Source organism: Bipolaris zeicola (genome assembly GCF_000523435.1).
Source record: "Bipolaris zeicola 26-R-13 unplaced genomic scaffold scaffold_313, whole genome shotgun sequence".
Classification (NCBI taxonomy): Eukaryota; Fungi; Ascomycota; class Dothideomycetes; order Pleosporales; family Pleosporaceae; genus Bipolaris; species Bipolaris zeicola.
The window spans coordinates 1-23347 of NW_006912362.1; the positions used below are offsets into that span (position 1 = coordinate 1).

A 23347-nucleotide genomic window follows, 5' to 3' on the forward strand; every position below is an offset into this window, starting at 1 on the left:
CGGTTGCTCTGGATTTGATGAGTATGAAGAGAAGAGATAGCAAGCTGAATATCTGTTTCATTTGAAGGCATTTGGAATATATTGCGTAGAGTGGTTGTGTATAGAGTTAAACCGTGTGCGCAAACTTGGTGGGGTGGCCAACTCGCTTGCCTGGCCAACTCGCTTAGGTATGCAGCACGTTACGGACCCGCTGAAGTATGTATATTGGTATCCGGTTCACCATACTGACTAAATGCTGACGCCTGCTAGTGTTCAATCTGCACATCTTTCACGCGCTTGACACCAGGATCTGCTGTAACCATAGGGCGTCCTATTCGCACCGCGCGCATGTATCTGCTGGATGACAACCTTGACCAAATTGTCGAACCCGGCGTTGTGGGCGAAATTTTTCTTGCGGGTATACAGGTCATGCCGGGCTACATCAATGCACCGCAAAAGTCCGAACGATGCATTCTACAAGATCCCTGGCACAAGGGCGAGCGCATGTACCGCACTGGCGACTATGTTACATATACAGCGAACGGTTGCATTACGTATATTGGTCGAGTCGACCGTCAAATCAAGCTGCGTGGCTACCGCATCGAGTTGGCCGCTATCGAACAAAAGATATATCAATTGGACCCAAGCATCATGTTAGCGACGGTACTAGTTGCAAATGATACCTTGGTGGCTTTTGTAAAGCCTGCAGCAGTCAACATTGAAAGCCTTTCACAGCGATTGAAGGAGAATCTGCAGCCTACCTGGGTCCCGCACACCATCATTCCAATTGACGACATGCCTATGACGGCAAATGGTAAGGTCAACTCCAAGGCTCTTGAGGCCATGGCTGTGGATGCGAGAAAGCGAAGGGTCCCCAATACCAATGACAAGGGGAGTGTACTGGAAGACAATATACAACGACGTATCGCACAAGAGTGGAAGGCAGTCTTGAACATCGACAGAAACGAAGAGCCCTCTTCTTGTGAAGATTTCTTAAGTCTTGGTGGTCATTCTGTACTCCAGATGCTGCTTGCCGTAAGACTTTCCAAGATATTCGGCGTCGCAATATCGACCAGTGATGTGATTCGAAGTCCCACGATACGGGGCCAGGCAAGCATCATCCGGAGCAGAACCGGCAGTAAGTTGCATGAAGTCCAGCCACTAGGCAAGAACGAACTTTCGCCGCTAGAGGTGCAAATGTGGAGGTCACATCACGCCGCTACATCTGCAACAACATTCAGCATACCGGTATTACTGCAGCTTTCCGGCTCGTTTGATCGATGCAAGTTTATCACCGCTCTGAACAATGTTCTGAGATCACGCGACATATTGCGCTCCAACTTCACCCCATCGGATTGTGGGCCGATACGTACTTTGAGATCTGTTCCCCCACACGTTCTCGAAGTCAGAGTACTTGATATCTCTAGCGAGATCAATATTCCTTTCGACCTAGCGCACGACAAATTGATCCGTGTCTTGTTTCATCGTGAGAGCGATACATTACTGATAGTCGCAAGTCACGCCATTACTGACCTAAATAGTATTCAGAGCGTATTGCGCGAGACATCTTCTGTGTATGCGACAAATCTCTTACCAACCCCGCGCATGCGCTATCTTAATGCCCCAGGCTGGTCACGTCCCGTTCAAACCAGTGATATGACATTTTGGTCAAAGTACCTGAGCAATACGCCTCCACGTTTGGACACATTACTCAAACTTCCGGCCCCTTCACCCAAACATGTCTTCGAAGGGACTTCTCGGTTCCAAACCTTCCATGGCTCCCCCGTAAAAAAACTCACGAAGCTGCTTCCAGTCTACGGTATCACTCACCACCATCTCGCCATTACAGTCGCCGCACAAGCACTCCAATGGCTAACCGACACCAACGACGTCATTCTCGGGTGTCCCTTCCAAAACCGCGTTGGCGACTTGGAACAAGAGTCCGTGGGTCTGTTCCTCGACCGTCTGCCAATTCGCATACAGACTTCATCTCCGACAACGACCACGAAAGACTTGCTAAGAGCGACTCGCGACACCAGCCAGCAGGCTATTGCCGCGGCTTTGCCATTCCGTAATATCCTCTCAGCTTTGGGGATAGAAGCGAACGATCCATTGTCTCCTTGCAGCCATCCCATCTTCCAAGCAATGGTCACCTTTCATCTCAAAGATGCCGTCGAATCATGCTTGAATATTCCTGGATGCGATGTTCGTCGTCCACCACCCATGGAATGCTGGGCGAGCGGCAGTAAATTCCTGTTGATGTTTGAATGGACGGAAATAAGCGCCGATACCTGGGTGCTCAGGATAGAGTATGATTGTCACAGAATTGAGCTGAAGATGATCCAGAAATTGGAGCGCGCAGTTGATAACATCTTATTAGGACTATCCGAAGGCAAAACTAGAGAGAGTATCTTTAAGATGTTATTGTAACGAACAGGTGTAGAAGTTGCAGCGGCCAAGGACGTTCAGCCACCGTCAACGTAATGAGTGAGATGGCCAGTGCACAGCGCCTCCTTAATAATAAGATAAGAAGTATTAATCCACGTTCTGTTATAAGCAATTAAGTTTACCTACATGCGTCTAGTCGCTCTGCCTAAATGCTTAGGTCTCTCTCTGACTTTATTAATCGCTCCGCCTTACTGAATTCTTCGCCATCGCGCAGTCCACGAACGGCCTCAAGAGCAATTTCTTTTGCGCTTTTCATCCACTACTCGAAAGTATTTCCAAGGGGCCGTAATGCCGTTTAACTTGGAATTGGAAGCCAAGGCGGATTCTGTATGCAATCCTTTTGAAATTCTCGTTTTAGTGAGTTGCCTTGGCTAACTCCTACGAGCAAGCTTTTGTTGGCGATTTCTGGAGCAAATGGGTACAAGACTATCTGTAATAAGTCACATTGCATACAATAGGTTTTGTTTTGTTTACCATGGATGGGATGCAGCACTACTGGGGGGGCCAGCACAGATAACACAGCTCCTGCAACGCTTGAGGTTCTGGACGATCTAAGATTGCAACTAACCCGTTTAACTATCGACACCACAAACATGAACTAGTTGCAAAGCACTTTTCCAGATCGAAAATATTATCAAGTTTGAAACAAAGATAGTCAGTGTTGAATTGAGAATAGACTCAGATCTGAACATCTTCGTGCTCCGCAACCAAGACTTCCGTGCTCGTTCGCATCACAAGTGAACCCCATCCCAAATTACCAGGTGACTTCCACCAATTGTTAAAGGGGCAATATGACTCAATTCTCAATCGTCCAATGCTGACCATAACTCTGCCACGCTTCTAGCCCTCATTGGCATCCATCCGAAGTGATGTCGTTCACCCATTCCCGTATTCCGCGGAATATAGTCCTCAGCGCGGTAGTCGACATCCACATTTGATGGTAGAATTATCAGAGTCTACTTCCGATAGAGCCTCGGCATCTATGAAGAGGAATGCATGGTGCAACTTATAATTCGTGCTCATTAGTTAGCCGCCCTCACCACTATTGTATAGGTCGCGAAGTTGATCCACGTTGAGACTGGCCAAAGCAGGGTCCGAGCGTGGGTCGAGACGAAAAAGCGACCATATCTATTAGAAGCCAGGGTCTTCTCCAGTCGTTTTAGCCATTTCTACAACAATCTCGTACGCACTAGCGTGGATCTTTTGGAGAAGTCGCTCCCATTGCTAATCAGCTAAAGCTCCGTACCCTGTACGGTAGATAGTAAAGCTCTAGTTTTTATAACCGACAATCTCATTATTCGACTTAATCATCAGATTGTTAAGCCACGCTTCGAGAGAAGTAGTCATAGGGGCGCGAAGGAAAGTGTTCTGGGGCCAAGAGTCGTAAAGTAGCAAACAAGAGTAAGCTGATGTGGTATGGCGCGAACGTTCTAGAGTAGATAGCTCTGAATATGTACCAAGCCTTGGGCAGATATCGAAAAGTGTGAGTGTGCCGCTGCACAGACAATATTGCCAAGTCTCTTGAAAATATCTGTGTGTGTTTCGCGGATAGACACACGATATATCAAGAAGTAGATTTAATATAAATCATTAAGGAGTCTCCTTAGGGGCAGTTAAGACTGTATACTTCTATACACGTGGCGGTGACTGTAATGTTCCGAAAGGTGCTCCATGGATACCTAAGAGTCGGTCTTTAGTTCAGAATATTGTGATAGTTAGTTTAACTAGTACAAGGTTAATTCTTCTAGTACCTAATTCTAGCAAGTTTGGGTGTAGCCTACTTTTCTTCTCTAAGATAATCGATCTGATACCCTATGTAACAAACAGATGTCAAGACAAGTTATAGATTCTGCTATCAATAGGCTACTGTGCAAATTTCCACCAATTGAAGTTAAAAAGGCTGCCGCTACCGCTTCCAGTGAAGTGTAGATACAAATCTTGAGTGCCCGTAGCGCCGCTAACAGGGCAGGTGACCGTGGCCCAGGTCTGCCAACCGCCCGTTCCAGAAACAGTACATGTGCCGACAAGGGTACCAGTCGTACTACCTAGACGCAGCTCGATCTTGCCACCACTGGTCGCCGACGCGACTCTTGCACTGAAAGACTTGGCTCCGGTGCCAAACGAGACGCCCTTGACTTTGATGTAATCTCCGTTGTTAATCGACGTTACATCAATTCCGCCTTCGCTGCAAACTTCGGTTTCTACGCCCGACTCCCAGGCTATCATTTCAGCCTCCTGTTGCACGTACGGATTTACGGTACCGATTTGGGGTGGGCCGCTCTTTGTCATTGTAAGGGTAGGGATGGTACCGTCGGCATTGTATACGAAGCGTTCTACGCATACCGATCGTGTGTAACCGCTCCCACCAGGAAGGGCACCATTGTGGTAGAAAAAGTATGAGTTGCCTTTGAAATCGACAACGCCAGGATGGTTTGTGAAGCTCGCACCCGCTGTTGCCATGACTAGTCCGCGATAGGTCCAGGGACCAGTGGGACTGGTGCTGGTGGAGTAACGAATGTCCTCGGAGCAGCAGTTGGCTGCGTAAATCATGTAGTAAAGTCCGCCACGCTTGTAGAACCATGGTCCTTCCTCATATGCAGTGGCCCTTGTACCCTTACTCCGAGGGCCAAATCCAGCAGTCGTGAGCTCAACTTTGTTGACACTTCCGCTATAGGATATCATGTCTTGATTTAGTTTTACATAGGAGAGACCTGGGTTTCCCCAGTATAGGTACGCCTGGCCATTGTCGTCTATGAAGACAGTTGGGTCGATCTCGTTGTTATCAACCAACGGCTTGCCGATCGCGTCGCGGTATGGTCCGGTGATGTTGTCGGCAACGCCTACGCCAATAGCCATGCTTCCAGTGGTGCGCCGCATTGGGGCATAGAAGTAGAACTTTCCGTTGCGTTGGATGATCTGCCCAGCCCATGCATTTGCATTAGTCCAGCTGAATGTTTTCAAACTCATTGGCGACCCATGATCCTGCCAATTTGCCATGTCCGCCGTCGAATAGAGGTGCCAATCCTTCATGTTGAATGTTGTAGATCCGTCTTCGTCGTGGCCAGTAACGACATAGACGCGGTCATTGTAGACAAGAGGTGCTGGGTCCGTAGTGTAGATCGTTTGGACGATAGGATTGTCGGCTCTCACTACCCCAACCCCATTGAGTAGTGTTCCGACATACAGCACAGTGGGAAGCAAGGCAGCAAGGCCCTCAAGTAAGGTCCTAGGGTTTAAAGCTGCCATGACGCGACGGAAAGTAGAGTGGCGATAGTGTTGTAAATCGAATTGGCAAGTCAAACCAAAAAGGGATTGACTCTAAAGAATCGAATACAACATACTCACACCTTCTTGTCCTATATATAGGACGGAATTTGATTACCTGCTACTCTAAAAAGTTCCTCCGTCGTGATATGAAACTAGCGCAATAGTTATGTTTGCACGTCCTCCAGACTAAGCAATGCATCGTTTCTTCCACTCGCAGGGTTCCTCTTGCGGTACTTGACGGTTTGAACGCTGATCGCCGTTGCCAAGAGATGCAAAGCATATTTTTTTAAATGAAGCATTTTAATGACACTTGGGGTCGTTCTTGTGGTAGACGTGGAATGCAAACATGCGATAGTTTTCCCGGCGGGGCAACGCTCTCGAGGCAGTCCGTAGGTGGTAGCGTTTCAGGTATAGTTGCAATACGAACCCCGCAAATTTCGTGTGGACAGCCGAGATTGCAGCCCGACCATAGCTTCGATTTTCGGATACATAATTAAGCATAAATAATCCACAAATCATGATTTGCGGATGGAGGTGAAGACTACTCCGCACATACGACGTACAACACTCTCCCGTGTGGGGCAAAGCCAAGGCGTCCCTAAGTTGCAACGTGATTCGGTCGGAAATTTATCGCATAGTTCCTACTACGCACCAGTAAGTCGAAGCGAACAACGTCGGGAGGCAGGATGTACACGTACCGAAAACTCACGTTTCGTACAGGCGCGAGGCCTGTCCAGAGCCACGGTTACTGACAGTCAGTTGGCTATAAATGCCATTCATAGTAGTCTTACACAATCCTAATATTCTTAGTTCAATCCTTGAGTTCACCGTATGGGGTGTTTTATACATGCGCTCGTGCATAAACAACCTGTGAGAGATCTGGAAAGATAAGTATAACAGGCCCGCATATCACGATTGTGAAACTCTCAGAGGGGAGGGTCTGTGTCCTAAGAAAAAAAATCATTGACACCAATAGAAGCTTCGTCTACAAAATCAAGGCTGTTTCCTTGTACTTAGTACTTTAGGATAAATAGTAAGTAAGACAAAATCTACCTCACATTAGGTTTTAGCCCAGTGTAGAGTGTTCTTCTAGAAGAATATGTACTATATACAAGCTAGTACCCTAGCTACTCACACGTGTAGGAAGAAGCATCTGATGGGTCACAGCCTTTATAGATTGACATGGATGGGAATAGACACAAATCCCTATCCCACATTTTCCCTTGAACAGTCGAGTTCGCTTGCAATGTTGCAGGCGCATTACCGCTCTCTACCCAATCGACTAACTGATCGAGTGCCCGTGAAGGAGCGGCGCCATTACCACCACTACAGTGTCCTACACCTGGCGTGGAAAAGAAGCGGTAGAAATCAGTGACATTAGCATCTATGGCACTAACACGCTCATAATAATTGACGGAACCGTTGATAAATGTAAGTGGGTCAGCGACTCCATGCCATGTTATATCTTGCCACCGTTCCGCTTGAAAAGTGGAAAGTCGGCGTCTTTGGTACCAATGATCGAATCATAACGATTGCCCGAGTTCTGCCAAGCTGCATCCTAAGTTTCCTGCGTAAGAGAGTATGGATTGAATGTCTTATTGCCTTTGACGAAGACCGAAATCCACGCAGAGGCGGTACCAAAGGGTGGGCCGGCACTAAGGGTACCAGAGGAGGTAACAGTGGTATTTGATGGTCTGCCTAGATGTGTCCCCGGAGATAATCCGTACCATTGGAATTTGCCATCAGCGTCGTGTGGACCTTCCCAGATCTTTTGTACGAGTGTGGCAGCATTGTTACTAACTGTACCAGAGACGCTGCCAGTACAATTGTATGGTTTACCAACTGCTGATATAGCGTTGAATTCGCACTGTCCCCACAGAGACACAATACCATCTTTCATTCCATCTAGCTCATCGCAAGCTTCGACAGCCGCCTCGGCAATAGCAGTGAGCTCGCATTGTGTTGGAATATAACCAAGTAGTTTCGTAGCGAGCTGAGGCCAGAACTCTGCAGGAACGAACTGTGCCCAGTTGATTGCTGGAGCTTCAGCCAGGATACCGTCATAGGCGTCTGGATATCGCTGCGCCATCATAAGGCCCTGTCTTCCACCAGTCGAGCAGCCATACCAGTACGACTTGGCAACATATTTATCATAATAATATTCGGTGATCTTCTTGCCCATGGCCGTCATATTGTGAAGTGCAACGGAAGCGAAATTCTGGAGATTCTAGAGGTTGACATTGCCTGGACTGACGAGACCCCAAGTTGCAGGGGTAGCAGAGATTACATGTCCACCATCCGTAGCCACTGTCGCATACCCCTTAGAGATAGCGGGTTCCATACGTGACGGTTCACCCGTAGCATAGCCGCCACCCCCTACGCCCTGGAATCGACCATTCCACTTATCAGGCAATCCAAGCCATACTACGATGTGATCATTTTGTCCGAGATGGGCATAATCGATTGTGACATTACAAACCGTAGTAGATGTGGATCTCAAAGTTGCCTAAGTATCTTTAATAGAGATAATCGAGGCTCCATAGACTTCTGGTGGGTCGATGGAGGTAGAGGAGCACTCTCTTTGAGAAGAAGAGGATCTGATAACTGCAAAGGCAGATACCGGTGGAATGATAATAGAAAGGACGTGGTATCGCATGATCATTCAGAAGGGCGTACAAAAGTGCATCCTAACATACCCCGAAACTTCTTTTACCGACAGTGTTCCATAAGGTATTTGGCTATAGATCATTTCCACCGGTGCTGTGGTATGAGTAGCCCATAGTTATCCGTATTCTCCACTATGCTTGATCGCATTAGATGCGCCCCTCGGCTCATTCCATCATGAAGAAGCGCAGCTTGGGTGTTAGGGGTATCTATCCCAGGGCCGGAACGCAGCTTCCGAGCCCATTTAGCGCGCATTTTACCCCTTTTCCGGTGCATCTTTGTTCGAGAGGCAGAACCGTGTGCAAGTTCCGCGCTGGACATACCCCTCACTTTCCCCACGCAACCTGGCGAAAAACCCACTTTTCGGCTCGGTCAGGAAAAGGACTTCGACTAGAAACAGCAAACTCTGAAAGATACAGCGAGATTTCGCTATGGGTGCCTGTATTAGAGAAAAAATGTCGTATGACGATAGCGTAGATTGTAAAAGTGTTATAAACTGTACAAAAATGATAAAATCAGGTGCTAGAACAGCAACAGCTGGTAGCTGTTATGAGACTGAATCATGGCACAGTCGGGCTAGAGTTATGCCGCTTCTATACAGCAAGTATGCACGCCATTGTTGAGCAGCACGGCTCAACAAGCAACAATTCAATGATGCAAAGCAGCCAGCTTATCAAACCTAGTAATTGCATCACAGTACAAACAGTAAACACTGCATATCTCAATCATAGCTGTGGAGCTGCATATGCAAAGCTAGAATTCAGCTGTGTCGGTTTGTTGGGGATACATAGTGACATAAATATCAACCGGCCGGTAACAGAACATAGTAGCTGCACCGTCCATGGCCTAATGGCTTCGGCGAACAGGTTTACAAAACCCAAGCCAGATTTCCCAGCTTGCATTATTCTTGCGCGTTTGCCTTGTGACCAATTCTTGGGCGCGCAACCCGCGATTCCACAGTAGCATTGGCTGGAAGGCCTGTTCTCTATTCAATCATTCGAACGAGCAGAAAAATTAATCATGGCGTCGTTGCTTCACCAGGTCGCCTTAAGCATTGGCCCTGAGGGGGTATTGCGCGTGGCCACAGCATCCGGACGATGGCGAAGTGGATTGGCGCCGCGAATGTCAGGTGACATCGAAGAGATCATCTCTAAGTATATACCATACATCATATCGGCGGAAGCTCACCAGTCAGGGGAAACATACCCGGTCTGTTTCCCTCATGCAATATGCAATGCGAGGTCGTGTTACGTGCTCAAGTTCGCGTGTGTGTTGCGGAGACGCTAAGTCGCGCGCGCTCACACCGTCGCTGCAACCCAGTTCGCCCTGAATCAGCCGGAGGCAAAGCAGTATGTTAAATTCTGTCAACTATTCGAGGGAGAAACCCCTGTGCAGCTGAGAGGACGTAGTACATCTGCTGCAACTAGATCGCCAAGGTGTAACGAAAGAGAGTAGCTCCTCACATGTCAGTTCTATGCTGTTTGTCACTTGTCGTAACCACCGCTGCAGTACTAATTGCTCCGCCAATGAATTTTAACTTCATCAATCAACTTTCAAGAAAAAGACTTCGAAAATCTTCCCAGAGAGGCGACTTGGAGGAAATATGACAGTACCTTGAAAGTGTGACAACTTTGAAATTCAGCGGCTCATGTCCCGACGAGTGCACACTAACACACTAGCGCCTCAAGAACCTCAAAACATACTTCAGAGGACCTCGTGGGTTTTCGATCTGCCTATACTCGTAGATGTTTTCAAAGATAAGATTTCGCACCATGCAGCAGACTGCTTTTGTAGTCCATAAGTTAGTTGAGATAGCGATAGGGCTAGTTGACACACCTATCATTGTTGACCTTGAAGACTTCAAGAGCACCTACATCGCAGCCGTAATGGTCGCTGAAGATTTCGCGTAGGTAGCTAGAACGGCTAAGTCTCTCATTAGTTTAGAGCAGAACATATGGCTACATATCATTATGATTAGTAGTATTATCTATGCCCTAGCATATACTTCCTTCTTTATTCTTTCTATATATTCATGCTATCTCTCTTTTTCGGTTGATAATCACTATATACTAATATATCTTCTATGATATACTATCTATAATGTTTCCAATGAACGATATGATTATGATTAAGTAAAAGGAAATACATTTTAGTTACATTTAGAAAGTTCTATGGAATTCCCTCTATATCAGAAGGCTGGTGCATCCCTATCGCTTGAGCAGCCCCTTCGATCGGCACAGACCAGGCAACTCTCCTCTCAATGAACTGCTCCACCTGTGGCCGTAACTTCGTTTCCGCCAAGGAGAGGTCATCGACAGTGCCAGTACGTAAGATAGTCATTCCAGGGAACCGAGCGCCACGGCGATACATAAGAGTTCCACATGTTTTGCAAAAGTAGTTCGTCATTCGCGCGTTGGCACGGATTGTTTCCGTCTCGCTGAAGGCGGTGAGGTTGTTCTCACCACGGATGTGTTTGAGATGCGAATCTGCCACGGTGATGTTGGATTGGTAGAAGGCGGATCCGATCTTGCGACAGTCGACACAATGGCAGACATGGCGGCTTAGGAGGCCAGGTTTCTGGAGAGGCTTTCAACGACATCAGCTTAGGGAACTTGGCGTAACAATGAGAGACATGACAAGAAGAAATCATAATTATCAGAGTTTTCAGAGTATCTAATGCAAAAAGACTTACTAAAACTAACTGCACAGATCCACAGAAGCAGGTGGCAGTAGCCTCGTCCTCGGTAGACCAACCGTCGTTCGAAAGGTTAACTATGGGGAAGCCGCGATCGTTGAAAGAATCTATGACTGCGTCTGGATTGTGATTGTTATTTCTCAGCTCTACGCCACAAGGCGGACAGGATGAAGCAAAAGAAAGGGCCAGTGGGGTAGGAATTCAATTTCGAGAAACATCAAGCTTATGTAGTGATCCGGGTTTAAAAATCTTTTCTACAGATGTACGTCCGACCTTTTGTAATCAATCGATTTTCTGCAAGGCGTAAATCTCGGATGTTCACGATCGTGTTGCCTAGCTCGCCTAGCTCGCCTACCTTTGGTTTTGAGAAGAATCGTGATCCGATTCGCTGTACCAATACCACCTGGTCCCTGTTTCCCTCATGCATGACGATTTAATCAGCACAGAATCGCAATCGCGCGATCGTTGAGTGAACACAGATCCGAAGAGGCCGGTGCTGATTAATATGCATGCCTCAAGCACCAAGGCGTCAAGCAGTAGGTCCAGGTGGCATGCAGGCTGGCTGCATCGGGAGATTCGGATCGTGCGTTGATAGGCCATGATTATAAAGAACGAGGCCGGACAGTCTCGTCTTAGTCTAGCTGCCGTAATTTGGTGTTAAGCTACCAACAGCAGATTAATAATCTCTACAACAGACCTGAGGCGGCAAACCTAAGGGTACTTAGCGTCATCTCTGTACTAGCGTTAGTACATAGGCCAGCTATCAAATTCTGACATAAGCACCAATATATGCAGAGCTCTGTGCCAGTAGTATCGGTAACGACTGCGCCGCCTAACTTTGAGTGTCACAAAGTGTAGGAGGGCATCAACACATGACGCGATTAAACAGTGATGAAACATAATTTCTAGGTTTTGTCCAAGTTTCTCTGAGAGGCAGCTGTTATTTTAGTGCCTACAAGAGCAATCTTAGTAAGTTGGAGAAATAAAATATAGTTAACTGCTATGTTAATAGCTGGTCTGATGGCCGATAAGGTTTAGAAGAAGACCTCATGCGTCACACGTCTGCCCTGGTTTCACCTAATACGAGGTACGCCTGTGTGCTTTGTACTGCAAACTTCCATTCACCTCGTTCTTCCAAGATCTCTCTAATCTTCCGACTGACTAACAATAAGTGCCTGTCATGAAAGCTAGGGGTCACGAGCGACATGTCAATGAGCATAAAGTTCCCGCCATGAAACACCGGTATGTTAATGATTGGTGTGTGCAGTGCTTATTTGAGTAAAGGCGAGAGATTTCCCCGTCATGTGTGCACTTCACCGTCCAAATCAAACAAAACGATGTGTCGCCTGTTTTCTTAAGACCTATAGAACCTTTGTTCGATACGCTCTATTGTATGATACCAATTTTATATAGATGCTTAACTATAATAAATCCGGCTCTACCACTCCTGTCTGCTCCAACAACCTTGTATAATGCTCTGTTCTCCGATGGTCGTCGAACGCGAAAACACGGCCCTTCCCCTTCCTACATCTTGCTAGATCAATAGTCGCGTGCACGAGCTCATCTTCCTTCGTCTTCGCCTCGGCAATAATATGGCCGTTGGGATCGACGATACTTGACCCGCCAATGAGTGAGCCGTGATCTTCTATACCAGCTTTGGCAGAATGAATACTGAAGCAGGCGTTTTGATAGCTGCCTGCCTGGCAGGAGAGACGGTGGTGGTGAAGAGCTTCTTGTTCTTGCCATTCGGGAGTGCCTTCGTATTGTGGGGCGAATGCTGTTGTGTTGTAGCCCTCCTGTAGATAGTAATAGTTTAAGCAGTCGCCTACGCCAAAGGTAAAACAAAAGAAGAAATGGAGGCAAGACTTACTAGCAGCAGCTCAACACCCTGTAAACCGTAGCATCTCCATGCTTCGGCCCATCGACGATCATTGCACAAAAGCATTCCGATAATGGGATCGCCTTTCCCTTGGTTTTCCTTTGATACAGCGGCTGCATCAACGTCTTTGGCCTTCAACGCACCTTCCACCAAACCCGGCGCCCGGAAAGCCTGAAAACCCAGATCACCGACTGTGAAATACCGCTTCTCGAGCTGCTGAGCGAATCCTGGAGTCGTGAGTGGCTCTTTTCGTCCTGGAAGGTGCACCTTTCGGTACTTTGCTAAACACTTGCGCTGCGATGCCGAGTAGTATACCGCCGTATTGAAATCTGTCGTTTTGGCGTCGTCGACCCAGCGCTCGCCGAAGCCAAAGTAGAGGTCAATTACTAGCTCATTTGCGCGGTCGATGAGAGGCTTGATATTTGGCGAGTTGACGAAGGCGTAGGGATCTGAGGGGGAGGCTCGCTCGAAGAATTTGGCAAGCTCCTCAGGATCTCTAATGATATAGGAAGCGAAGAACGTGGTAAAAGCTAGCTCGGGGTATACCAAAAGCTTGACGTTGTTCTCGGCGGCTTTTTCGAGCAGTGTGAGCATTCGGTGTAGAGTTTCTGTTCTAGGTGTGGAGAGGCTTTTGACTGGGCCCATCTGCGCTGCAGCAACAACCAACAGCCTCGGCTGGTCCGATCCTGTAATCGAATTCATATTTCAGTATGATTTTGTGGTAAATTGTAGTTTTTTCTAAGATTTATTCCATAGTATTGGCCGCATGCCATGTATTGATGATACTTAACATGGTCGGGCAAAGCCGATCGCTCGGCCGAGTTGCGATACCGGCACGGATGTGATGGCGGGGCACCTCATCATTTGATCTTATCAAACGTCCCCTCTTTGAACCCGGGGCGTGCCGATCGAACCCACCTTAGGTAGGCGGCTACAGATGCAAGTCATGAACGGATGCGTACTGATAAGCGGCATCGAGACAGGGTAGTCGTTTTTCGTCCATGGAGGGCTTCACTTTTCCGACATCGATCACGAGAGAGTCTGGTCACTCAACTTTCTGCTTCTGTGCCAGCGAATCATACTGATAACCTCAAGCATGGAACTTTACCATCTGCTTTCCTTTGTATTATTATAGGGTGTATTGTCGTTATAGGAAGGACCCCATCCCCTACATTCGTGCTCTTCCAGGAAGTAGATCAACGGCATATCGCGCCAAACCCCTACAAAAAATGTGTGAGTACTTTAGTACAGTTTAAATGTATGAGTTGAACACACCAAGATGCTTGGAAGCCCACTCCGCCTGCCCCATAATTGTGAACGACCACCTTGCCATCCCGCATCTCTAATTCTACCCGTGGCCCACCCTCTCTTGCGGCTGTCTAAAGTTAGTGCCGTTGATTATATACCCAGTATATTTCACGTACGACGAAGTCCAACTCCGTGCTTGATAATTCTCAAGTCCTCTGGCTTCCCCAGTTCTGGTGCAAGTGAGCAGCATCGCCTCTTGATGACCTCAGCAAACGCAAGATCCACTTCACCACTCCAGTTGTTCTTCTGGCGACATCCACCCAGGATCACTCCGCCGTTCTCTCCCCTAGGGAAGATATGTGTGGCTTCGCCAGCACGATGTGGAGCGCGGAAATACATGTTTTTTATCGGCTTCTCCGGGCTTTCTACTAAAAGGATTTGACCCTATATTCACATCGCAGTGAGACTCTGTAGTTAGGGCATGATATGAAGCAGGACTTACCCGAGCAGGATACATAGTATTGTCTTCTACGCCTCCTAAAGTCATTGCCCCTAGGCCAGTGCAGTTGAAGACGGCTGTGGCTTGAGGGTAACGCCTGAACGCATTGTCGATGGAGCCGAAGATACGTCGATGTATTTCGATATTGAGGCGGGTAGCTTCGGTCTGCAACCTGAAAGAAGATTATTTCCAGTGTTTTAGAGACTGGCGTTGGTGAACCAGGAGTGAAAACAGTTAAAATCATTACTTACCATGGTAGATATCTCTGCACATCAATTACAAAACTCGCCATCTCGAATCCAAATTCCGTTCCCTTCGGTAGCTCATCTTTCCCAATCTCTATTAACCCACCTACCAGATCCTCGAACCACAGCTTCCCAGTTGCTGGAGTCAATATTCCGGCTTCCTCGATGGGAACTTCATAGTGCCATTTGATCTGCATGGGCTTTATGCCGCATTCCGGTCTTTTTGAGCAAAGGTTCTTAAACTTGCGGTACGTGATTGCTTCATAATCTTGTTGGGGGCCGTTGTCTGTAGCAGCAGGGAACCAGTTCGCGCCTCCCCATGCAGATGCGTAGTCTGGTGCGCTGTCGCCAGGGAGATATTTTGCTGCTATTACGATTTTAGCTGAGGGGTACCGATGCCGAAGCTCCAGGGCTGTCGTGAGGCCGACGACTCCAGCTCCGATAACGAGAAAGAAAGCTAATATTCGGAGCAGAGAGGGGATGAATTAGCGTGTTGCACTGAACTAGTATCTAGCGGCGCTTGACCTACGCATAGTTGATGTCGATGAATGTTGATCTGACAAAAATGGCGAATGACAATCTAGAGACGATTTGAATAAGCTAGTATGATGGAACTAGCGATGCGATTTTATTCTTACCTGAATGTAACTCTGCTTATAGCCGTTCTGATACCTGGTCCGTCATCGGCGATTCCTCCGCCCCACCCTTGCATGAACAAGGAGAGGCAATGTCCGGCGCCAAGATATGGGCGAAATCAAACTGGATGACAAGAATATCTCCGCCTTCACCGGCAGTCGCCGACAGGATGCCTTTAGAGACATATCAAAAACAGGTCACGTTATAGTGATTTTTCATGCCGCCAAAGACATGGGATCTTTGTGGTATATGTATTTAGTTTATTCGCTAATACGATTGACAGGTGGTCTCAATGGCTGTCCTGTTGCAAAAAATTCCTTGATATTGTCCAAATTTATTCTCTCAAATTCGCTCCAGCTACTCTTCGAGCAGACGCCGATATGTGGCAGCAGAGCAACTTTCCAATTATTCTTGAGTTTGGGATTGACCTCAGGCTCGCTTGCGTGAACATCAAGTCCAGCCCCGGGGACGCGCCCAGACTCTAGAGCCTCTATCAAGGCGTCCTCATCAATCATTGCACCTCTCGCAATATTCACGACCCGTAGACCTTCCTTCTTTGCGAGGGAAAACTGCTTGTGCGACAGCAAATGATGAGTTTCCTTGGTGTAAGGTGCAGCAAGGACGATACAATCGATCTCGGGAATCATGTCCTCAACGGTTGAATGGTATACGGCCCCATGACTCAACAACTTCTCAACTGCGGGCTTAGGTCTTGGGCCTTGATAATGAATCTTCATACCAAACGCAGCTTCACATTTCTGAGCCACGGCCAGACCAATGTCTCCAAGTCCTACGATACCCAGAGTCTTGTTGGTAGGATCGACAGCTATGGGGCCCAGCTCTCGACTCTTCATCCAATTGTACCTCGCGCACCATTGCGCGAAGGACAGAAAGCGGAATGAGTCGATGATGAGAGATAGGGTAGCTGTAGCAACAGCTTCGGTGCATGCGTTTGGCGTATTGCAGTACATAATTCCCCGAGTGGTTAATCCATCGATATCTGCGGCGTCGTACCCGTGGCCACTGCATGCGATGAGCTTCAGCGATTTAGGGAAGCAGGCCACGACATCAGCAGTAAAAAGACGTTGGTCAGCTAGAGGGCCAGCTTTGTGCCAGCCATTGCGCATCACGGCCACGATATTGGCATAAGGGCCCCCTGGCTTCATCCGCTTTTTGAATTCATCAACCGTAGGGCAATCATAATATAGCAAATTGACCTTATCGGACAATTCTTGACGGCGAGCGACGTCGACCTCCTGGACGGTTGAATCGATTATGAGCAAGTCTGGTTTCCCACTCATGTTGATTGCTTCTGCCGAATAGCACTTCCGTAAGTCAGCGATATGGAAGGAGTGGTAGGCGGCCATCAAGAAATCCCGTCAACCACCCGAAGGACATGGGGGTGAGCATGGTCAGAGTATGAGTGGAGACGCACGATTGATCTTCAATCAAAATTATTTGGGTAATGGATGGAGATAAGTACATCGATGAAAGGACAATTTGTTGTTAGGTGTGCACCGATAACATATAAGCCGATGTCCATGCCGATGCCAAGGCCAACCAGGGTACGTAGCGAACGGCCGAGATAACAGCCGGAAAGGGTTGTGTAATAGCCAACCGTCAGAAGCGGCATCGGAAGATGGCGAGGACGATGATACCCAAAGCCTACCTCCAACGCAACATGATGGAGCTTGCTGTTCATTCATACCGAGCATACAGGTCTCACTTCAACCATGTCTCAACAGCAATATGATTGCGTCATCACGAATGGCATTCTCGTATGTACCGTCCCCTTTCAGAATGCCTGGTCGCCTGGACCACTGATGCATGAAAATGATTCAAGGTGACTGCAAACGAAATTCTCCCCGCTGGTCTAGACATTGGCATCAAAGATGGCAAAATTGCTGCACTTGGATATAACCTGGCAATGGGACAAATCGATGCCAAAGTGATAGATGCCGAAAGTGCCTACATCACCCCAGGTGGAATAGATTCACATGCGCACATTCAACAAGACAATATGCCAACCGGCGACACCTGGGAGAGTGCCTCGCGGAGTGCCATTGCAGGCGGAACAACTACCGTTCTCGCTTTTGCCGGCCAGAAACGTCATGAAACCTCGGTACTGGACGTCGTGCAGCAATATCACGCCAAGGCAAATGGCCAGGTGTATTGCGACTACGGATTTCACCTTGTCGTCACAAATCCTACCCAGGAAATCCTCGAAGACCAGATGCCAAAGTTGGTCGATGAAGGTATTACTTCTGTCAAACTGTACATGACGTACGAGCCATACAAACTTAATGATGGCGAATTGCTCGATGTCATGCTCTCTTGCCGTAGTTTGGGTATGACCACCATGATACATGCGGAAAACTCGGATATGATCGCCATGGTCATCAAGCGTCTTGAAGCAAAAGGCAACACAGATCCTTTCTTCCACGCAGTCGCAAGACCGCGCCTTGCGGAGGACGAGGCATCGTACCGGGCTATCTCACTCGCTGAACTCGTCGATGCCCCTATTCTTCTAGTACACATGTCTTCCGAATCGGCCCTTGAGCATGTTATGGCTGCGCAAGCGCGCCTCCTGCCAGTTCATGCCGAGACATGTCCTCACTACCTGTTTCTTCTTTCCGAAGAGATCAAGCAATGCCACAACGGTGACCATTCTCACGGCACTAAGTTCATCTGTGCACCGCCTTTGCGCCACCATCCGTCGGATCTTGAGGGGTTGTGGCGCGGCCTCGCTAACGGAGCGTTCACTGTCTGGTCTTCGGACCATGCCGCGACAAAGTACGACCACCCTCTAGGCAAAAAGGCCGGCATCGTGGACGGTGTTGTTCGATTTTCCAAGGTACCCAATGGCTTACCGGGCCTGGAGACGAGGATGGCATTACTATTCAACCAGTCGGAAGCGTGTTTACCACCCGAAAAGGCACGAATCACTCTGCCACAGTTTGTGAAACTCACAGCAAGCAATGCTGCCAAGCTGTATGGAATGGATGACAGAAAGGGGACTTTGATGGTAGGATTTGATGCGGATTTGGTCATATGGTATCCACCTGGGGATCCGAGAGGTACTGTGACTATCACCCAAGGAAAACTCCATCATGGCGTCGACTACACACCATTTGAAGGTCTCTCTGTTCAGAACTGGCCGAGATACACGATTCTCAGAGGCAACGTTGTGTGGCAACATGATGGCGCTGGTATTGTGGGAGCAAAGGGTGTTGGGCAGTTCTTGCGTCGGAACAAGGGAAAGGTTGTCACGGGCAGAATGGGCCAGCAAGGAAGAGGTATGATACCAGGAGAACGAGATTTCTGGTTGTGAATAGTACTGTATATTGAGTGGTTTCCACATCGATGATGGTGAAATGGTTGGTGCCTGTATGAATTTGATGTGGGCATATCTTGTAGTTATGTTGATCAAACGTTCTACATCCCATTTCGCTTTTTTTTCATTTGAGCAAGTTGCTAGCTAATGCTTAAGCATTATTGATTTTGATGTCAGTAATCGTATCGAGTGCAGTCGGGCTCGGCTGTCTGATTTGGCTCCGATGATATGGTGTGGGGAAGGAGTCGTGGCACTTAGCTTAGTCGCTGAACAGAAACCGACTCCTCGCTCGCCATGTCTTTAATTCCTTGTCAATCAACAACGAAACAAAATAAACGGTAGCCACACTACATCATAGACCAAAGGGCCACACCAGGATGGATGTGACTATCACAGATTTACCATCAGTATCGGGTACTCAACAAACTCCAATCTCTATCCTCTTGATCAATCCAAATTCATCTCCTCACATCACCAACGCCTGCCTGCAAAACATCTCGAGCAAGATCCCCCCAGGCGTAACAGTCTATGGCTTCACCGCACCCCCACCAGCTCCCAGCGCGATTGAAGGCCGCGTCGACGGCATCCTCTCCTCTGCCGAGTGCCTGCGCAGAATCGTACCTATTAAACATCGCTTTGACGCCTTCCTCGTTGCCTGCTTCAGCAATCACCCACTTATTACGGCCTTGCGCGAAGAAGTTGAAGCACCCGTTCTCGGCATCATGGAATCAGCTCTATACGCAGCCCGCATATGCGGCAACAAGCTTGGTGTCATAACTACCAGCGAGCGCTCCGAGATCCTGCACGCGCAGACCATCTTCGACGCCGGGTTCGCCAACTATTCTGCTGGATGTGTCGCGTGCAAGATCTCGGTACTCGACCTCGAAAACAAGCCAAAACAAGAGGTGTTTGCGGGTGTGACGCGCGCGGCAAGGGAGCTTGTAGAGGGCAGGAAGGCGGATTGTCTGCTGCTTGGGTGCGCGGGCATGACAGGCGCGAAGGAAGCCTGCGAAGACGCCGTCGGCACTAAGCAGAGGCAGGTCATGGTTGTGGATGGCGTGGCCGTTGGCGTGCAGTTTTTGATCGGCTTGGTAAGGGAGGGGTTGGGGACAGCAAAAGGCGGGGCATATCGGCCGGCGGAAGCGGGGCGCAAAGCAAGGGGCCAGGAGTGGTATTGAGCGAAAAACGGACTGGCTCTCCATGGGTGGGCAGTATCCGCACTGGCTCTCGATAGGTGGTCAGTATCCGCACCGGATAATGATGGCACATTGTCTTCTGGATAGTATACCCTAGTAGAGCCTCCGTATCTTTATCGATACTTTCTGCCCTAACTGAGGGAAAAAGTTGAACCGCTGTCTCCCTCATGTTGATGGAATTTCGTTCAACACGTTGCGAATCATGTCGGCCAAGGTCAAACTGTCAAGAATCTATAATGCTTCGATTGTCCGTTTCGGTTTCTTTCTCAATTGTTAAAGTGCCTTGAGCTTTGCAGATGAGTGATCGTCAAAACACTTACCTCCTTTCCGGAAGAGCTCCGACCCCGCACTTTATCTCGGCCGATGATAAGGGTATCATGGCAGTCTACTGATTAGTCGCCCTTTACGACTTAGCTACCTAAATGAGTCTAGCCCAAGAGGCAATGAGTGTTACGGCATCAGTAGCTGTGTTGTAGTTACCCTTCGACCATGAATGCCCATTGAGATTATTTCAAGCTCATACACGGTATTTTCCCAAGTTTTGCCACGTGGTGATGTCCCAGGAGGCGAGATAATCCCTCACATCGCATGCGAATCCCTATATATATTCTATCGATGCCCTGTAGAGCCATCCCTAATGTGAAGAAAACTTGATGGAGTTTGTTTTTACGTTCATATTAAAGCAAGATCCCTTTGGTCTTTTCCTACAAGTAGTTGTCATTGACATCCGCACTATCAATCGTTGGATTTACCTTATCTCCTTTATCACAAGTGACCATAGTGTGCTTACAAGTCCTGCCAGCCAAGTTTTATGAAAGCCAAGCTTTCGATCACATATACGCACTAGAGGTATCTCGTCGAGATAAGGACTCATGTACCTGAACCTAGTACATAGTACGCAATAAGTCCTTTCCCCGTATCCTAGGCCGAAACAAGGAGACTCATCGCTCCATAAATACTGTGAGATCACCTCCTAGCCATATAAGGCACCTGTCAGACAAGTTCAGATCCGACAAAACAGTCTTGCTCAATCTCGGCCCATGATGTATGCACCTATGTCCCAGACTCCAGACACAATCAGCGACACCAAAACGAAGGACCATGAAGCCACCCAAAATCACATCATGCTCGTCGACACTATACAGCACGGCGACGTGGAAAACTTGAAGCTACCCGTCATGGACAAAGTGGATAAGTTCGGTGCACATGCGAAGACAGACCCTCGAGAGATAAAGCTCGTGAGGAAACTGGATTACTACATCATGGTAAGTTGCAAAACTAGTTCAAGGTCGACGGATAATATAATAAGTTAACCTTTTTCTCAGCCTATTCTATGGTTCATGTACACATTTAATTACCTGGATCGCAACGCTATCGTCAACGCGAGACTCAACAACCTTGAAGCAGATCTTGGGTTACAGGGAACACAATACAACACTTGCGTGTCTATTTTATTCGTCGGTTATATGTAAGTTGACCTCCTGTTCATCCAGTATTGCATGCACAGTACTGATCAACTGTCAACGATTAGAGCTGCACAAGTGCCGTGCAATATGTTATTGAATAGGTTCCGGATTTCCCTCGTTATGGCAGGTTTTGGTTTTGCCTGGTCGCTTGTCAGTCTTTTGACATTCTTGGCACACGACTACAGCAGTATGATGATCCTTCGCTTCATTCTTGGTATTGTCGAGGCTCCAGTAGGTCTCCGCCTGTGTTCATCTTGCGGATTTAGCAACATGATTAACGTTTACTTCTAGTTTTACCCTGGGGCACTATATATCATCAGTTTATTCTATACGCGCAAGGAGATCGCTTTCAGACTCGCTATCCTAACCACTGGTAATAATTTCTCTGGATCTTTCGCAGGCCTCATCGCAGCAGGCGTCTTTCAGCTGGATAAGAAGCTTGGATTGACTGGTTGGCAGTGGTATGTCCGCCTGCACATCCCTCAACACTGCATTCCTTCTTGATGGTTAATTGGATGACAGGCTATTTATCATCCAGGGTGTTTTTTCGGCACTTACCGCTCTCATGGCCTTCTGGCTTCTTCCCGATAACCCCTTGACCACCAAATGGCTGACCGAAGAAGAGAGGCAACTCGCCCACAACCGTATCCTCATCGACACAACTGATATACAAGAAAGCACCAGCGTCTGGTCCGGTCTCCGACACGCAGCTACTGACTGGCGTACCTGGGCGATGACTCTGATGTACAACCTGCATGTTTCCTCGCTTGGATTCCAGAACTTTATCCCCACCGTCATGCTGGGCCTCGGATATAGCCGGAATGTAACACTCGCCTTAACGTGCCCACCTTTCTTTCTCGCTGCCATCATTGGACTTATCATCTCCTGGACGTCGGGTCGCTGGAACGAGCGTACTTGGCATATCGTGATATGCAAAGGCATCGTAATAATTGGCTTCATCATTCCCCTCGCCACCAGCAACTTTGCCGCGCGCCTATTCAGCATCTTCCTCTTTGTGGGCTTCAGTTTCGGCATTAACAATATCCTGTTGGGGTGGAGCAGCGCAACTCTTGGCCAGACCAATGAAAAGAAATCGGTGGCGCTTGCCATTATCAATATGCTGGGTAACTTGTCAAATGTGTACACTCCTTACCTGTGGCCCGCGTCGGATTCGCCGCATTACAGGACCGCGTGGTGTGCAAGTATTAGCTTCGCAGTCGGAGTGATTGTCGTAGCGCTGTTCATGAAGTACTCTCTCAAGGCTCGAAACAAGAGGATACTGATGAACAATGCGGAGGTGAAGAACCTCTATGTATATTAGCGAAATTGTATTCAATTGTCCCTCGTTGCGAAACACAGCTTAGAAGGTTTAGGTGCAATACAGTCAGGGCTTTGCGATCCTTTTAGGTAAACGTCCACTCCGAACACAATAATGCATAACTTACTATTGTGTACTGCGGGTTCGCACATACAACGGAACATGCTGAGGTCCTTAGCGAAGTAACAAATTCTGGATCATTCAGTTTCCGATACTAAGATTAACCTCCCCACATTATACTATTCGACAGTTATTCGTACGCTCTTCTATCAATAATTTTTCATAATTCTTTGCGACTTTCTACTAAAGAGCTAACGTGGTTCACAAGCGAATCGCTCACCCAAGCGAATCGCTCGCGCCCCACCAGCGCGACAACTTCAACACATTATCACAGACTTTTATTACAGTTAATAAACTATTACAATATACTAAATTAATTATCAGAGTCGCTACTATTACTCGTACTATCTATC

At 47.9% G+C, this 23347-nt stretch overlaps 10 protein-coding genes across 10 annotated transcripts; 3 read left to right on the forward strand and 7 right to left on the reverse strand.

Annotated features, from left to right (window-relative positions):
• Positions 1–249: 249 nt before the first annotated feature.
• On the forward strand, positions 250–2409 carry COCCADRAFT_30625 (uncharacterized protein; the record flags this gene model as incomplete). The annotated part of the gene is made up of 1 exon (XM_007719474.1): positions 250–2409. A coding segment is annotated over one exon (2160 nt), but the record flags the coding sequence as incomplete, so codon positions are not given.
• A 1881-nt stretch (positions 2410–4290) lies between these two features.
• Positions 4291–5673, reverse strand: COCCADRAFT_110216 (carbohydrate-binding module family 6 protein; the record flags this gene model as incomplete). The annotated part of the gene is made up of 1 exon (XM_007719475.1): positions 4291–5673. One exon carries the CDS (start codon positions 5671–5673, stop codon positions 4291–4293), a length of 1383 nt encoding a protein of 460 aa, XP_007717665.1.
• Positions 5674–6821: 1148 nt separating this feature from the next.
• Positions 6822–8443, reverse strand: COCCADRAFT_41380 (uncharacterized protein; the record flags this gene model as incomplete). Its single annotated transcript, XM_007719476.1, has 4 exons — positions 6822–7174; positions 7333–7921; positions 7982–8189; positions 8391–8443. 4 exons carry the CDS (start codon positions 8441–8443, stop codon positions 6822–6824), a joined length of 1203 nt encoding a protein of 400 aa, XP_007717666.1.
• A 171-nt stretch (positions 8444–8614) lies between these two features.
• Positions 8615–8899, reverse strand: COCCADRAFT_110210 (uncharacterized protein; the record flags this gene model as incomplete). The annotated part of the gene is made up of 1 exon (XM_007719477.1): positions 8615–8899. A coding segment is annotated over one exon (285 nt), but the record flags the coding sequence as incomplete, so codon positions are not given.
• A 1628-nt stretch (positions 8900–10527) lies between these two features.
• Positions 10528–11927, reverse strand: COCCADRAFT_41381 (uncharacterized protein; the record flags this gene model as incomplete). The annotated part of the gene is made up of 3 exons (XM_007719478.1): positions 10528–10944; positions 11051–11160; positions 11924–11927. The coding sequence occupies 3 exons, from the start codon at positions 11925–11927 to the stop codon at positions 10528–10530; spliced, it is 531 nt and encodes a 176-aa protein (XP_007717668.1).
• A 547-nt stretch (positions 11928–12474) lies between these two features.
• COCCADRAFT_110204 (uncharacterized protein) lies at positions 12475–13634 on the reverse strand (the record flags this gene model as incomplete). The annotated part of the gene is made up of 2 exons (XM_007719479.1): positions 12475–12849; positions 12924–13634. The coding sequence occupies 2 exons, from the start codon at positions 13632–13634 to the stop codon at positions 12475–12477; spliced, it is 1086 nt and encodes a 361-aa protein (XP_007717669.1).
• Positions 13635–14100: 466 nt separating this feature from the next.
• On the reverse strand, positions 14101–15382 carry COCCADRAFT_110196 (uncharacterized protein; the record flags this gene model as incomplete). The annotated part of the gene is made up of 5 exons (XM_007719480.1): positions 14101–14152; positions 14208–14307; positions 14357–14624; positions 14683–14851; positions 14931–15382. Coding segments are annotated over 5 exons (1041 nt in total), but the record flags the coding sequence as incomplete, so codon positions are not given.
• Positions 15383–15820: 438 nt separating this feature from the next.
• COCCADRAFT_110206 (uncharacterized protein) lies at positions 15821–16861 on the reverse strand (the record flags this gene model as incomplete). The annotated part of the gene is made up of 1 exon (XM_007719481.1): positions 15821–16861. One exon carries the CDS (start codon positions 16859–16861, stop codon positions 15821–15823), a length of 1041 nt encoding a protein of 346 aa, XP_007717671.1.
• Positions 16862–17293: 432 nt separating this feature from the next.
• On the forward strand, positions 17294–20072 carry COCCADRAFT_30631 (uncharacterized protein; the record flags this gene model as incomplete). The annotated part of the gene is made up of 3 exons (XM_007719482.1): positions 17294–17338; positions 17404–18856; positions 19291–20072. The coding sequence occupies 3 exons, from the start codon at positions 17294–17296 to the stop codon at positions 20070–20072; spliced, it is 2280 nt and encodes a 759-aa protein (XP_007717672.1).
• Positions 20073–21145: 1073 nt separating this feature from the next.
• Positions 21146–22877, forward strand: COCCADRAFT_110205 (uncharacterized protein; the record flags this gene model as incomplete). Its single annotated transcript, XM_007719483.1, has 5 exons — positions 21146–21355; positions 21416–21558; positions 21658–21787; positions 21848–22017; positions 22079–22877. The coding sequence occupies 5 exons, from the start codon at positions 21146–21148 to the stop codon at positions 22875–22877; spliced, it is 1452 nt and encodes a 483-aa protein (XP_007717673.1).
• Between the last annotated feature and the right edge of the window lie 470 nt (positions 22878–23347).